The following is a 15,742-nucleotide window of genomic DNA, read 5'->3' on the forward strand; positions in this document are numbered from 1 at the left end:
TGACTTAACAGTAAACAACATTTACCTAATAATAAATAAAATGAATGTTACTTAACCAAAATTTGTAAATCCTAACCTGCCATAACAAGAAATTATTAAGTAACATCTAAACATCATAAATTAAAACAGTAAAACCATAGAAGCCTATTATTTAGAACTATCTACCAGAGAAAAAGCTAAAAAAGTCAAAAATTGTTCATGATCATGATTTGACAAAGAATAAGGGTTGGTTTAAGGGACAACTATTTTTTTATTTAAAATATTTTGATAAAAATTTTAAAAATATAGTTATTTTTAAAATAACTGCTATTTGAATTTACTTCTATCCCAGTATGAATTCTAAAATCTAAGTAATAGAAATACTATTATAGGGCTAAGGGTGTAGCTCAGAGATACACTGCATGCTTACCATGCACAAAGCACTGTGTTCAATCTCTTAAATAAAAAAAAAAAAGGCTATATAAAACTAATATTATCAGCTATGCAACTCTTTTAAACTTATACAAGTAAAAACTTTCAAATATGAAAATGAGAAGCATTTAGAGGTCACTATTTTATAAAAGAAGACATATTTCGGTCCTTTGATCCTGGTTTTCAACCTTTCTGATTTTTGACATAGCAGCTCTGTGTGTGTGATCTCAAAACAGAAGTGAATAGCACTAACAGTGTCTACAACTCTTATAGAAAATATAGACAATAAGCTTTCATTGTTGAAAAAGCCCAAGAGAAGAGAGATGAAAGCAAATACATTGAAAATATCTATTAATGTACATTTAAAACCTAGTGAGCCAGAAACTGAAATAAGTTAACAAAATACAGGACACATTCAGATAAATTATAGTTAAAATTATGTAACAATAATATGAATAACCTTAACACATGCCTAACACTACCCTAATAAGTATTTATCAATTCATTTATTGCATCATCCTGTGAGAAATGTGATATTCTCTCCACTTCTACAAGCAGGAAACTAAGGTTTCAAAGAGGTCAGGTAATTTGTACCCCAACACACAATGTAGCAAGGATTAAAACTTAAACCTATGTTCATACTCATAATCCTATTTACCAGAAAGTAGAAATTCTAATTTTCCTGAATTCAGATTACTAAATATTATTATGGCTAATCTGACATATACCTTCACAAACTACATTAAACACAGATGATCTACTAATTCCCTATCAAGTAACTATTAGACAGCCAAGCTCAAGTGACTCAACAGCTGCTTGTGTTCAGTTTACAAATAAAGTCATTTTTAAAACCATATACTTTTTACAGTGCTTCTGTATTTTTATGTATATTGTAAAGCTTATAGTATAAAAACAATTTAGCCATTAGATTAACATATTACTCCACTGTTTTCAATAAAGTAATGAGAAAAATTTTATAAGCATATCTTAGTAAGAAGGCATCATTTATAGTATGAACTGAAACATGTTTGTCATACCCTTGTCATATCCTTGACCTACAAAGACATTAAAATTCTTTTCTTATATATCTGTCATATCATTGTACATCCTACAAGACATTAAAGATTCTTTTTTAAGTCAGCTTCAGTGGCATATGCCTGAATTCTCAAGCTACTGGGAAACCTAACATAAGAGAAGCAAAAGCTCAAACCCAGTCTAGGCAACTAAGCAAGATCCGGTCTCAAATTTAAAAAGGGCTAGAAATGGGGTGACGGTTGTATCTCAGTGACAGAGCGCTTGCCTAGCACATGTGAAGCACTGGGTTCGATCCTCAGCACCACACAAAAATAAATAAAATGAAGGTATTGTGTCCATCTACAACTAAAAAAAAATTAATTAATTAGAAAGGGGAGGCCTGGAGATATAGCTCAGTAATGGAATATCCCTAGGTTCAATTCAACTTTTCTTTCCTTTCTTAAATGAAAGAACATCTGATTAAGGTAGTGGAAACTGTTGATTCTAGTATTTTATTTTCCATTCAGAAGTCTTTCTGCTTTTCTGTATTAAAAAATTTATTTCAGTTAAGACCTTCAAAATATACAACTATTAAAGGAAACATTTTTTAAAGTTTTCAATAGCTTCACTTATAGATAAAATGTTGTCTAAAGAAAAAGAGGAGGGAGAATTCTCTTAAAAGTATTAAATAATGTATAAATGAATTTCAATGTGAAGAATAAAAAATTGCCTTGTAGCACTATAATGAATGAAAAGCCATCAACCTTTGTGATTAAAAAAAAAAAAAAAAAAAAGTTTGCTGATTTCTTTTTGTAAAAGTTCTGACACGAGAGAAAAGGATAATGGGGCTGGGGATGTGGCTCAAGTGGTAGTGCGTTTGCCTGGCATGCGCGGGGCACTGGGTTCGATCCTTAACACCACATAAAAATAAAATAAACACATTGTGTCCATCTAAAACTAAAAAATAAATATTAAAAAAGAGAAAAGGATAATAAAGAATTCAATTATTGATTCAATGGTATAACAGGAGAAGTAGCAAGAAACTCACAGATAACCTTATTCATAGTTTTTTGTTTGTTGTTTTTGTTTTTTTATCAATCATTTCTCTGAGGGGCACTGGGTTCAATTCTCAGCACCACATAAAAATAAAATAAAGACATTGTGTCCACCTAAAAACTAAAAATAAATATTTTTAAAAAATAAATAAATAAGTCAAGTGCAAAAGAGATCTAAGAGGTATTCATCTCAACAATTAGTAGACTACATTGTGGTGTGTGGTAAAGGTAGCAAGCCAGACCTACATGGTGTCAGACCAGGGCACATAGAGTACAACACTTACCCAACTCACCCTATCATTGTACTATTCTGGCAGTTCCCACCGAGCCCTGCAGGGGAAGTAAGACCTCCTGGGTCCCTTATTACATCTCAATTAAACACAGGCTTGTGTACAAAATGAATTCTCATTCCCAAATAATCCAGAGTGATGATAAAGCAAAAGATCTAACCACAACAACAAATTATTTTCTTGTTGACAATATACACATACAATTTGGATGTGAAATATCATGAAAGGTAAAGAGCTACATAAAATTGCAAATACATATTGCCTAGCTTCAACAACTTCAGTTTAACAATAGAGTGTGAGGCTATATGATCTTCAAAAGTATGACAAAGTAACAAATGTTTCCAACTATGTAAGACTGTTAATATTTATACGAAGGATAAAATTCAGGAGGAAACAAAATACTATTTAGTTTCTAAATTAAATACATTAAAGCTCCTGGAAAACACTACCACATCAAAACACAAGGCACAACATAATTAAAGAATTAACTTTTAAAGCCCCTAAGGATTTTCAAAACCAGTGTTTGACAGTAGATACAAATAAATCCAATACAACCTTTAGAAGAATCAGGGCCATCAATAAACACACCACTTAAAAACACAAAAAAGTAAAGAGGTGACAAACATTCACAAATGCTAAGAAAAAACACAGAAAAAAAATGATATTGCATTTGAGTGGTTCATTCCATCCTTCAGTTAAAAAAAAAAAAAACAACTCATGTCTATTATGTACAATGAACTATTTTAAATTCTAGAGTTACAAGAAATAAGGGTGTGTGTGGGGGCGGGGGGGTCCCAGTCTTCATGAAGTTTACATTATAGTACAAAGGGCCAATAGACAAAATAGAAATAAACAACATGCAATGTGTTCGATGGTAATTAGTAGTAGCCAGAAAAATGAAACCCAGGATTCTCATTTTTTGGATACAATTTATTTTAGAAAATATCTTTTCCTGTAAACCCTATACACAAATACATTCTCTAAAAACTGCATTGGGCTATGATCCGTAAAAGGTCCAAAAAACATAATGAATAAGATCATAATTTCTCTGAAAATTAGAAATTTTGGCTTTTCATTTTCTTATAAAAATTAAGCTCAGTGGCTTAAAATAAAAAGTAAACATGTGGGCTAGGGTTGTGGTTCAGGGATACAGGCTTGCAATGCATGCTTGGGGCACTAGGTTCGATCCTCATAAATAAATAAAATAAAGGTATTGTGTTCATCTATAACTAAAAATTTTTTAATTTTTTTTTAAAAAGTAAACATGTGGGCTTGGGTTGTAGCTCAGTGGTAGAGCGCTCACCTAGCATGTGTGAGGCCCTGGGTTCTATCCTCAGCACCACATAAAGATAAATAAATAAAGGTATTGTGTCCATCTACAACTAAAAAATATTTTAAAAAAAAGTAAACATGTAGACCAACATAAATATCTGTGACTGAGTTAGCTGTTTATCCATAACATACATAATTTTAATAACTACAGTGAACTGAGATCACTATAGGTGAATAAAATGGCATCAGCAAAATAAGCTCTTAAAATTTTCATAATTATAATTTCCTGCTCAATCTTCTTCAACCACTACCAGCAAAAACTATTCTCCTGATTCCCAAATATCTAGAATAGGATCCCTTCTCTTTAGAAAATAAACTGCTCAGGAGGTACCTAGAAAGAAAAGCATACAAAGGAAATTTTCATATGGTCTTCAACAGATCCTTAAGGAATAACACACTTTCAATAACCTTCACAATGTTTCAAATGATAAAACAGTTTCCTAAGTGGAAAACTAATGTACAAAGCTAATGCTGGGTCAATCTCAAAAGTCATTTAATTGAAGATAATGACTAAAACCACCTGAGTCCAATACACTGATAAATCACAAAGCAAAAAAATCCAAAGCAGCTCTTCTTTATTAATGTCAACTCTCAAAATAATGCTGGTCAAAGTAAAAAGCAACAGATATTCAATAATAAAGCTATAAGCAAAAGCCTAAGTTGTGGTATTATCATTTGCTAAAAGGGAACTAAATAACCAAAAAGCATCTTTATTTTTTATTAAATAATTCTGACCATATGACTTATGACAATGTACACATAACTTATACACTAAGAAAAACTGTCAAACCACTAATCAGTGACTGATTCTACAGGGTTTCTTTAGCAACCTGTTCACCTAAGTATATTGACAGTTTGAGCCTGTATTCAATATCCCACAATAATGATTATTCTTCAGTTGTGTTAGGAAAAATATCAGTAACAGGACTTTCTATTTTTTTTTTTTTGTTCATATTTCCCATAAGCAATTAAGGAGAATTCTAGCATTGAAATAAATAAAGTTACTCTGAATATAAAAGTACTTTGTGAAATATTAGTCTACCTACCTTTGGGCCTCAGAGCTGAATCTGATTAATATTTTTGCAAATACTTTACATTAAGCTCACATGACTGGTAACTCTCTGGATGAAAAGCTTAGAAGATAGCTAAGGATACAACAACCAAGAGAGCTAAATGAATGTAGGTAAACACTGTCAACTAACAAATCTACAAAATTCAGTCCAATTTCAGTAACAAAACAATTGCTTTTAAGTTACAAGAGTGTAAATCTATCCAAACGAGAATACAACCATCACTTTATATTGCTTGAGAAGCTTCGTATTTAGTTTAATAAATTCAGGAACATAATATTTATTCTTATAAAATATAATTTATTTTTAAATAAACTGTAGACTAATCCCTCAATTAATTTTGCTACGTAATGTAACATTTAAATTTTGATTAAACTATATGACAGTTCTCTAGTGTTACTAAATCCAAGTTATTCCAGACAATAAACAATCATTTGTGGCAATTCAACATATTTATAAATCTTACAGGATAAAAAAGGAAAAATTACCAAAAAAGGAAGTTGAATTTATAGTCACAAAAAGAAAAAACTGAGTAAATTTCATATGTACAATAAATAACATTATTTACTAAACATTCTAAAAATAAAATTTAAAAAGAATAACAACAAAATCCAACAACACAGACTAGCTTCTTACACAAACATAAAGGAATAAAGCGGTCTACATATTGCTCTCTGTACTTTCACACAATCACATCATACATTATTAATAATGACAGTAACAACAGCAATAGATATTAATGCTGTTAAATGTCCATCAAAGTATTCGCAACATTTTCCTCAATTATATCATCACTAGACAGCAGATACCTTCTGAGAAGGTTAAGAGCAGAAAAAGTTGCCAAAGACTGAAAAAACAAAACTGAAACAATTTTGTTGTTGTTGCTATGTTTTTTGTGTTTTTTTGTGTGTGTTTTTTTAGACAGGATCTCTATATGTTGCCCAGGCTAGTCTCAAACTCCTGGGTTCAAGCAATATTCCTGCCACATTCTCATGTACCATCATACCCACATAGTCTGAAATGATTTCAATATTCAAAGACAAAGCATAATTCTGGTACAGTTGATATAAACAAAATTATATAAAAATAAAGTTATAAATTATAATCACTGCTTTCATCTTATTTTTAAATAGGAATATAAGTAAATTAAGATCATGATGTTATTACATTGCAAGGACAAAAAAGCCAGAATGCACTCTTCATCTGCCAGAAGCATATCCTTCTAACAAAAGGATAATGAGGCCTTTATGATATTCACCTCTGACAGATGCTTGTATATAAAATCATAGTAAAAATTATTCAGTTTCTTAATTATGACAAAAATTAATGTATTTCCCAAATCTTTTCTCTTTAAAACAAAGTTATATAAATCTGGAAAAGCATTTCTGGTCATCAAGTAAGAATATTCAATTACAAATTCTTCAAAGCTTTAAGGTTCTTGGGCAGTTGCTCAAAATCTTTTCATACACTCCTGAGATTTCCACTAAAATGAGATTAGAAGGCAAATTTCAAGGATTTCTTCATTATCTTGGTTTCTTTAATTGGAAAAACTTTTTAAATATTTTTAATACAATCTCCTTCCCACTTGAAAGTTTAATATTTTATCTGACAAAATATATACAATCGATATGCAAGATTTTAAACTTAAAATTTTTTAAAAAATCTTGAAACCTACATGTACTAGTATTTTTCTACATGGACATAAGTTCCAGAGATTTTCTAGTGAATTAGTGCAAGTGCTGGCTACTTTTGAGATAATAAAAAAGGTTATTTTGACTTGCCACTAAAATACAGCACTCCAAATTCAACTTTGAAAAGATACACAAAGATTCTAAAAAGTCATTAATCCCTATTTATCGTATTTTACAAAACAGTACATTATATCCAACTCAAGAGACAAGGATAGCTAATCCACTGAGATATGAACTAGTTCCAGAATTCTAGAACAAAGGCAATATTAGCACAACTATCAACATACTTTCAGAAGTATGATTCAGCCTGGAGACAAGGAGATAAGACTAATTTTTAAGGCTCTTTTGTCTAAATTGAAAAAAAAAATGAAAGATATATACAATGATTCAGAAAGCAGTGCTAAATATTTCCTTTATCTGTACACAAACCTCAAAGATAACCCCAACTGATCAACTATGACAAGAGGAACCTCATGGGCCAATGCAATCAACAAGTCAATATGGCTTTTGTATTGTTTCTCCTCTACTATATCTGCAAAAATCTCACCTGTGAAACTCATCATTAGTAAAGTTAGGCTCTCTATAAATCTTTTGAGCATACAATTGTTCAAAGGCATCTGATTATGAGGAATTCTCTATTACTTTACCACACCTGCTTTAGGTTGTAAACCATATGGAGTATATTATACTCATACAACCTAATCTTCAATAACTTCAAAAAGCTAATCTAAATTTTTAATGCAGCCTGCCATGCACATGTTTTAAACCAAAGTATTCTTAGTAATTCTTGTTTCTCTACTAGCTCAAGGCAGCAAATATTAGTTTTTGTCAATTATTTCTAAGCTGAATCCCAGGGGGTTTTCTGTAAAAGAGAAAGACCTGCAAGTATCATTTACTATGATACTCTGTTCATTTGGTACAGCAAAGATCCTTTACAATTAAGTAGGTGCTTTCCTGTCCTGTGAGAGCTATATATAGAACTTATTTTCAAATATGCAGTAGTTCCTTAAAAATCTGGGTCACTGGGGCTGAATATGTAGTTCAGTGGTAGACGCTTGCCACACCAGTGTCTGGGATTGATTCCCAGCATCACACACATTTTAAAACAAAATGGATCATTCAAGATATCTCAGATCTTTCTTTTTTTCCTTCACATAGAATATTTTTTAAATTTAATAATACTGACTCAGAAAGTAAGCACCAAAGAGAAGGAACACTTCTTGAAAACACTGATTAGTTTTCAGATGATAAAAGACAAAAAATATAAACAAACACTGGTGTTCACAAGTTCCAGACTATTTAAGCAATATCAGTACTCATTTTCCTCACTAATTCCAATAACTGAAGTTTAAACTGGAAGAAAAATTATAATTGCTTAGAATACATGTAAATACACATTTAAATTTTTAGTGTACTCAGCCAACCATGGTAGTGCATGCATAAAATCTCAGCTACTTGAGAGACCAAGGTAGGAGGATCACAAGTTAGATGCTAGCCTGGGTAACTTAACAAGACTTGTCCCAGAACAAGTTTTTTTAAAAAACAGCTAGAGATGTAACTCAGTGGCAGAGTGCTCATCTAGCATGCACAAGGTCCTGAGTTTAAGTTCTAATACCACAAAAAACACGTTAATTTAGCTATTAAGATTTATGAATCAGAAATAAAATTAGAGTACAAATTACAAATATTTTGAAGAATTAAGAGCATTATTTTCTTCTATTCCCTTTGTCTTACATAAAATTTAATCCCCAGAAGCCCACAGGATTTACAAAATAATATTTTATTATAAAGCTTCATGTTCCAAAACACACAATGAAGTTTTCAAAACAAGCACAAGCAACATCAAGCCTTCATGGGTGTACTTACTGTTTTGTGCCCATTCTGGCAGGCCACATGCAGTGCTGTCTGCCCCATTGCATCCTCAACATCGACATCACTGACATGCTGCACGAGGTCATGGAGCAGTTCTGTCCGCCCATTCACAGCCAGCCAGTGTATCTGTGAAGTCATTTAGTTACTTAATATTTGTGCAAGAATATTTCATAAGAAAACAAAAAATAATGCTACTATTTCTCAAATGAACATGATATGCAAATTAAAGATATTTTAAACCCATATACTTTTTTCCCTTTTTTTTTTTTAACATGAGAAAGAAACATGGCATCAAAATACAGATTACTCCATCAGGTATTACAAAATCAAGTACTTGAAGACTAAAATAGTATGGTTCCTAGGCTGAGGATCACCAAATACTGTGCAAGAAGATTTAGATGATGATGTTGAAGAAGTCTCCCATCAAGCACAAAGAAAAAAAAAAAAAAAACAGAACAAAAGAGAAAACATAATAAAATTGATGACCTAGTCCAAGTGGTCTAAAATTCAAACATAAGAGTTAGGAAAAGAGAGAACAGGGGAGTGGGAATCATCCAAGTCATAATGTATGAAAATTTCCATGAGCTCCCATTATATAAGTTTCTAGGTTGTTGGAAATCAGTGTTATCCAGAAAATGAATAAAATAAATCCAACCAAAACACATAATCATGAAATTTTAGAATGCTGAAGCACAGAGTAAATTCTGTAAGTTTCTAAAGACAAAAAAAAAAAAAAAAAAACAGGTTTCACATAAAGGCTCAAGAATCAAAATGGCACCAAACTTCAAGAATGAAAACTAGAAGACAACAAAGCAATGCTTTCAAAATACAAAGGGAAAATGATATCTAGCCTAGAATTTTATTGTCAGCCAAATTATCAATTATATAATTGTGCAAATGCAAAGAATCAAGTCATATTCAAACATGCAAAGTGGCAACAAATTTATCTCCCATGCACCCTTTCTCAGGAAACTACCAGTTGATGTGCTCCAGCAAAGTGAAAGAGAGAGACATAAGACTCAGATAACACAACTCAAAGCAAAGAGAAAAAAATAAATAAACTAGAACTAATTAAGTGAGTTCAGCAAGGTTGTACAATACAAGATTCACACACATACACACACACAAAAAAAAAAACCCTGCACTTTATATACACTAACACTAAACATGCAAAAACACAATTAAACGCAATACCATTTACACAACTGCTCCAAAGAAAATGAGATTCTTGGCTAAATGCTTAATAAAACATGCACCAAATCCCTATGCTGAACAGTACAGAATGCTAATGAAGAAATCAAAGATATATATGAATGGAAGGATACACTGTGTTTATGGATTGGAAGACTCAATCAACATAAGATATCAATTATCCCCAAATTGATCTTTCAGTTTAATATAACTCCAATCAAAATCCCAGAAAGGTATTTTTGTAGACACAGACAAATTTGCCCTAAAATTTATATGGAAATAAAAAAGAATCAGAATAGCTAACACAAACCTCACAAAGAAAAATTAAAGTGGGAGAATTACTCTTGTGATATTAAGTCTTGCTACAGAGTTGCAATAATCAAGATAGTATAGTACCAGGGCTGCGGATATAGCTCAGTTGGTACAGTGCTTGCCTTGCACACACAAGGCCCTGGGTTCGATCCCCAGCACCTCCCCCCCCCCAAAAAAGAAGATAGTGTAGTACCCACAGAGGGGTAAACACATAAATCAATGGAATGAATGAAAAGCACAGAAAAGGCCCAAGTAAATATGCCCAACTGATTTTTAAGAAAGATGCAAAAACAATTCCATGCAGAAGGGACAGCCTTTTCAACAAACAGTGCTAAAGAAACATAGACAAGGACTGAGGTTGTAGCTCAGTGGTAGAGTGCTCGCTTAGTAAGTAAGCATGAGGCACTAGGTTCAATCCTCAACACCATATAAAAATATTGTGTCCACCTAAACCTAAAAAACAAATATTTTTTTAAAAAAGAAACATAGATAAAAAAGCATTCATGGGATTTTTATTATTTCTGTAGTCCCCTATGTGTTTATAATTTCACAAATAATATCTTAAGTTTTAAAATGAAATAAATGAATATCTATATGCCAATAAAAAAAAGAACCTCAATCTAAGCCCCATATCTTATACAAATATTAACTCAAAAGAAATCACAGACATAGATGCAAAATGTAAAACTAACACTTTTAGAAAAAAAGGGATAAAATCTTCAGGATGTTGAGCTAAACAAACAGAATCTTAGCCTTTATACCAAAATCATGATCTATAAATGGAAAATTTGATAAAGTCTACTTCATCAAAATCAAAAACTTTTGCTTTTCAAAAGACCCTGATGAAATTAAAAAAAAAAAAAAAAAAAAAAAAAAGATCCTCATGAGAGTTTGAAAAGCAAACTACAGACTGGGAGAAAATATCTAAAAATCATATACCTGAGATAAAGCCCTTTTCTCTTGGATATATAAAGACTTCGCACAACAGTTTTTTTAAAAATCCAATTAGAAAATGGATAAATGACATGAATTGGCATTTCGTTCCACATAAGAGGATATACAAATGGCAAATAAGCCTATGAAAAGATGTTCAGCATCACTGACAATTAGGCAAATGCTTACTAAAAGCACAATGAGATCATTACACATCCATCATAATACTCCGCAAAAAAAAAACATCCAAGCTTCCTGGCTACACATCTGTAATCCCAGTGATTTGGAAGGCTTGAGCCAGGAGGATCACAAATTCAAGGCCAGCCTCAGCAACTTAGTGAGACCCTATCTCAAAATAAAATAAAAAGGGCAGGTGGTGTGACTCAGCAATAGAGTGTCCCTACGTTCAATCCCCAGTACAAAAGGGGGGGAAAAATGGCAGCAACTGCTTGCAGCAAATTCTGGCAACAAATTGAAAAACTGTATCACTCAGATATTATTGGCAGGAATATGTAATAGCAGAATGTGCATTATATATTCTATACAAAAAATATCAAAATTAGCACTCAGAAATATTTAGACACTAAGATATGAAATTTTTAAATCCATTAAAATAGCTGAGAAGAATTGCCTAGAGATAGGTAGCCTTTAGGGGGGCAAGTTTGGGAAGGCCAAAAGACTTGTTTCCTTCACCAACCCTTGTCGAATCATTTGATTCCACATTTGTGCATGAATAATTCTATTCAATAAAAATTTTTAAATTATTTTCTACTCCATCTTCCTTGAATTTCAGGAATTAAGCAAAGAAATTAGCAGATAAAAACATATGTGATTCAACAGATTAAATTAACAACAGACACCTTATATTGCCTAAACTGGGTAGTATCCTAAAGATCTACATCATTTCAAAGAGTTCACACCTCTATGGCACCTACCAAATCACTAATTCTGTAGATACACAGAACACAATCTTTCCTTACAGAGTAGATGATATTATATTGCTAATATATAACAAAACCTGTAGAGCTCATATAATAATCATGATTAAGCTTATTATTTAATAAGCCACTCAAAAAAATTCAAATTTTAAGGAAGGTCTTCTCCTGAAAGGACCTTGCCCTCTCAATTGAGGGTATCTTTTCTTTCTCCTCTAATAAACTTTACCATATTTTAAAATACATATATAAAATATACATAGATTTATATTCTGTATATAATTTTAAATTTTATATATACCTATAAACATATAAAAAATAGTGTTTTTCTTATATCTCTCCCCCAAAAATCTTTAATCAAAAAGGCCTTGAAAATTGGCTTGGTAAGTAAATAGTCAATATTCTTCTTTATTTATAAATTAAAAGGTAAAAATCAGGCTGGGCATTGCCTAGCATGTGTGAGGAACTGGGTTCAATCCTCAGCACCACATTAAATAAATAAATAAGTTATAAAATTCTGATAAAGAAATAGATTTTTTAAAAAAAGATAAAATCTACAAGTATCATCAAAGGAAGGTGAAATTCAATTTAACAAATAATACTTAATATCTTCTGCCATGACTTCAAAATTATTGTTCAATAATTCTATTTTATCTCTACTTTCAAAACGAATAAGGCTCTATTAAATGATGATGATGATTGGTTTAAAATTCTGAGATTTCAACAATCCTATTAGTAATAGCTCATACCACCTTCCCTACAATATTTACATGGCTCAAAACTAGATTAACCTGCCAGGCATAGGGGTGCATGCCTGTATTCTTAGCAACTTGAGAGTCTGAAGCAGGAGGACCACAAGTTTAAGGCCAGCCTGGGAAACTTGAGACCTGCCTCAAAATAAAAAATAAAAAGGGGTAGGGATGTAGCTCAGTGGTAAAGTGACCTTGGGTTCAATCCTCGGTACCAAAAAAAAATATGGCAAAATGGATAAAAATACTAGTTTAAGATATAACACATCTAAAACAATATAGGCCAAATATTAACTGTGATTACCTCTGAACCCAGGGATTATAAGGAGTGCTAATTCTCGTTTTTACTTTATTCCTTTCTCTCTAGCCACACCATTTTCCTAAAATGAAATATTAACAGTACTCAAATGGACATAATGAAAACAGCTCTCCTACAATGAACTGATAACATATCTTAGCAGAGATGCTCCTAAGAAGTCCATTGAAAGTCAGTGACCAAAGTTAGGCAAATAAGACTTCAAAATAAATGATAGTCATAATCTAATAAAGAGAAGGGAGAAATACAGTGAACTACAACTTAACTGAAAACTATATCTCAAATCATTCTACACCTTCTTAAATACTATAAAGAACTCACAGAAACACTCATACTACATTGTTCATTGCCATCACGTATTCAAGATTGTATTCAAAAAATTATTTTTAAAAATCTCAGATAAAATAGCACTTACTGCTGTAAGGCCTTCATTATTACAAATGTTGACATCAGCACTGTATTCTAATAATTTACTCATACATTTCTTCTGCCTAAAAAGAAAGACAGTCACAGATAACTGATACTAGAAAAAATATACAAACTACAATTATTTTACTGAAATATTAATTACAATCAACATTAGTTGATATATATATATATATCTGTATTTTCAACTATAACTGCAATATTTAAATGAACACTATTTGAAATAAAATATAAAATTGTTTCTATGATTCAAAGATAACATGATAAAGAAATAACCATTAGGTTTTCATGTCATTGGAACAAACTTATCATTCAAACTGCAGAAATTTCTAGTGTTGACTAAATGGAATAGTAATTGCCGTAAGAAATATAAGCATAGCAAAATGTTTCAATGTTGTACTCCACATTCTTGATTGGAAAATACTAAATACTGAGTTATAAAAACACAATCAGAAAATCTGTAAAATGTATGTTTATGCATTCCTCTCTACTCACTTCATTTTTTTCATTCATTTTTATTATGATAAAATATACATAACATAAAATTTATCATTTTAAACATTTAAGAGTAAAGTTTTGTGGTATTTTACATAGTACAAAGTCAAAGTTCATCCATGTTGTAGCTTATGTCAAAATTTCCTTCCTTTCTGAGGCAGAATAATATTTCATTATGTGTATATGCCATATTTTGCTTAGCCATTCATCAGTTGATGGACACTTGTTTCCACATTTTAACTATTATAAATAATGCTAATGTACACAGGTATGTGAAATATTTCTTCAATACACTGCTTTCAATTCTTTTCAATATACACCCAGAAGTAGAACTGCTAGATCACATAATAATTCTATTTTTAATATTGTAAGGAACTGCCATATTTTGTTTTCATGTTTGTTTCTGCAGTGCTAGGAATTGAACCCAAGACCTCATGCATGTAAGACAAGCAGTCTATCACTGAACAACATACACCTGCCCCAAAGAACTACCATATTGTTTTCCACAGCAGCTCTTCCATTTTACATTCTTACCAACTACACAATGGTTCCAATTTCTTCACATACTGGCCAATATTTGTTATTTTCTGGGGTGTTTTTTTTTTTTATAGTAGTCATTCTAATGATTATGAATTGGTATCTCACTGCAGCTTTATTTTGCATTTTCCTCATTAGTGATGCTGAGCATCTTTTCATGTGCTTATTGGCCATTTGCATATCTTTAGAGACATGTCTCTTCAAGTATCTTGCCCATTTTTGTACAGTCCACTCAAGGCATTTTGTTCACAAAGTTTCTTCTTAGCCTATCCATTCCTAGTTACTATTCAATATGCATCTTAAATTCCCCTTCATTAATAAAGTCTGTATGAATTCCTGTGAACTACATGGAATCTCATATTCCTCTGGAAGCATATTACTTACTGGTATCACTCATTTGGCAATCAATACACACACACACACACACACACACACACACAGGGGCTTAACTATGCTCAGCACTGAACTGATTGAGGAAATATAATCTGTGGCATGAAGTTATGACCTAAATGAATAAATAGAAATACATATAAAACAGTGCATATAGTATTAATATATGTATTAATAATATACTATACATAGTATGTAGTGGTATATGCAGAGTAAATGGCAGATATGTATATATTACCATTTATTCAACTAGTTCATAAACTTCTGCCATGTTTTATATCATATTTCCTTAATCAACTCATAATCAAGCATAACCAGACCCATAGTGGCTCTCAAAACTTCACTACTCAATCATTAAAATTATTAATGATCAGGGGCTGGGGATGTGGCTCAAGCGGTAGCGCGCTCGCCTGGCATGCGTGCGGCCCAGGTTCGATCCTCAGCACCACATACCAACAAAGATGTTGTGTCCGCCGAGAACTAAAAAATAAATATTAAAAATTCTCTCTCTCTCTCTCTCTCTCCTCTCTCACTCTCTCTTTAAAAAAATAAAATAAAATAAAATAAAATTATTAATGATCACATAAATCTTTTAAAAGAAAAAAAGGACTAGCAAATTACTTTTTTTTTTTTTGCCAATTACTTTTCTTGTTTTGAGTTTTACACTTAAAACAAAGTTAAATGTCATTTAAAAGTCATATTATAAACTAGGCTAAGACTAAG

The 15,742-nt window shown here is 31.5% G+C and overlaps 1 protein-coding gene across 4 annotated transcripts in view; it reads right to left on the reverse strand.

Moving 5' to 3' along the window:
- The window catches only part of HACE1 (HECT domain and ankyrin repeat containing E3 ubiquitin protein ligase 1), an 83,229-nt gene that overhangs the window by 55,546 nt on the left and 11,941 nt on the right, over positions 1-15,742 (reverse strand). For all 4 annotated transcript variants that reach the window (XM_081295580.1, XM_081295579.1, XM_081295582.1 and 1 more), the window contains 2 exons: positions 13,587-13,662; positions 8,730-8,861 (listed from right to left, as the gene is read on the reverse strand). In XM_081295580.1, the coding sequence (XP_081151706.1) occupies positions 8,730-8,861; positions 13,587-13,662 (208 nt within the window). The remainder of the gene's footprint in view (positions 1-8,729; positions 8,862-13,586; positions 13,663-15,742) is intronic.

Source organism: Spermophilus citellus (genome assembly GCF_964194105.1).
Source record: "Spermophilus citellus genome assembly, chromosome: 5".
In the NCBI taxonomy this organism is placed as follows: domain Eukaryota; kingdom Metazoa; phylum Chordata; class Mammalia; order Rodentia; family Sciuridae; genus Spermophilus; species Spermophilus citellus.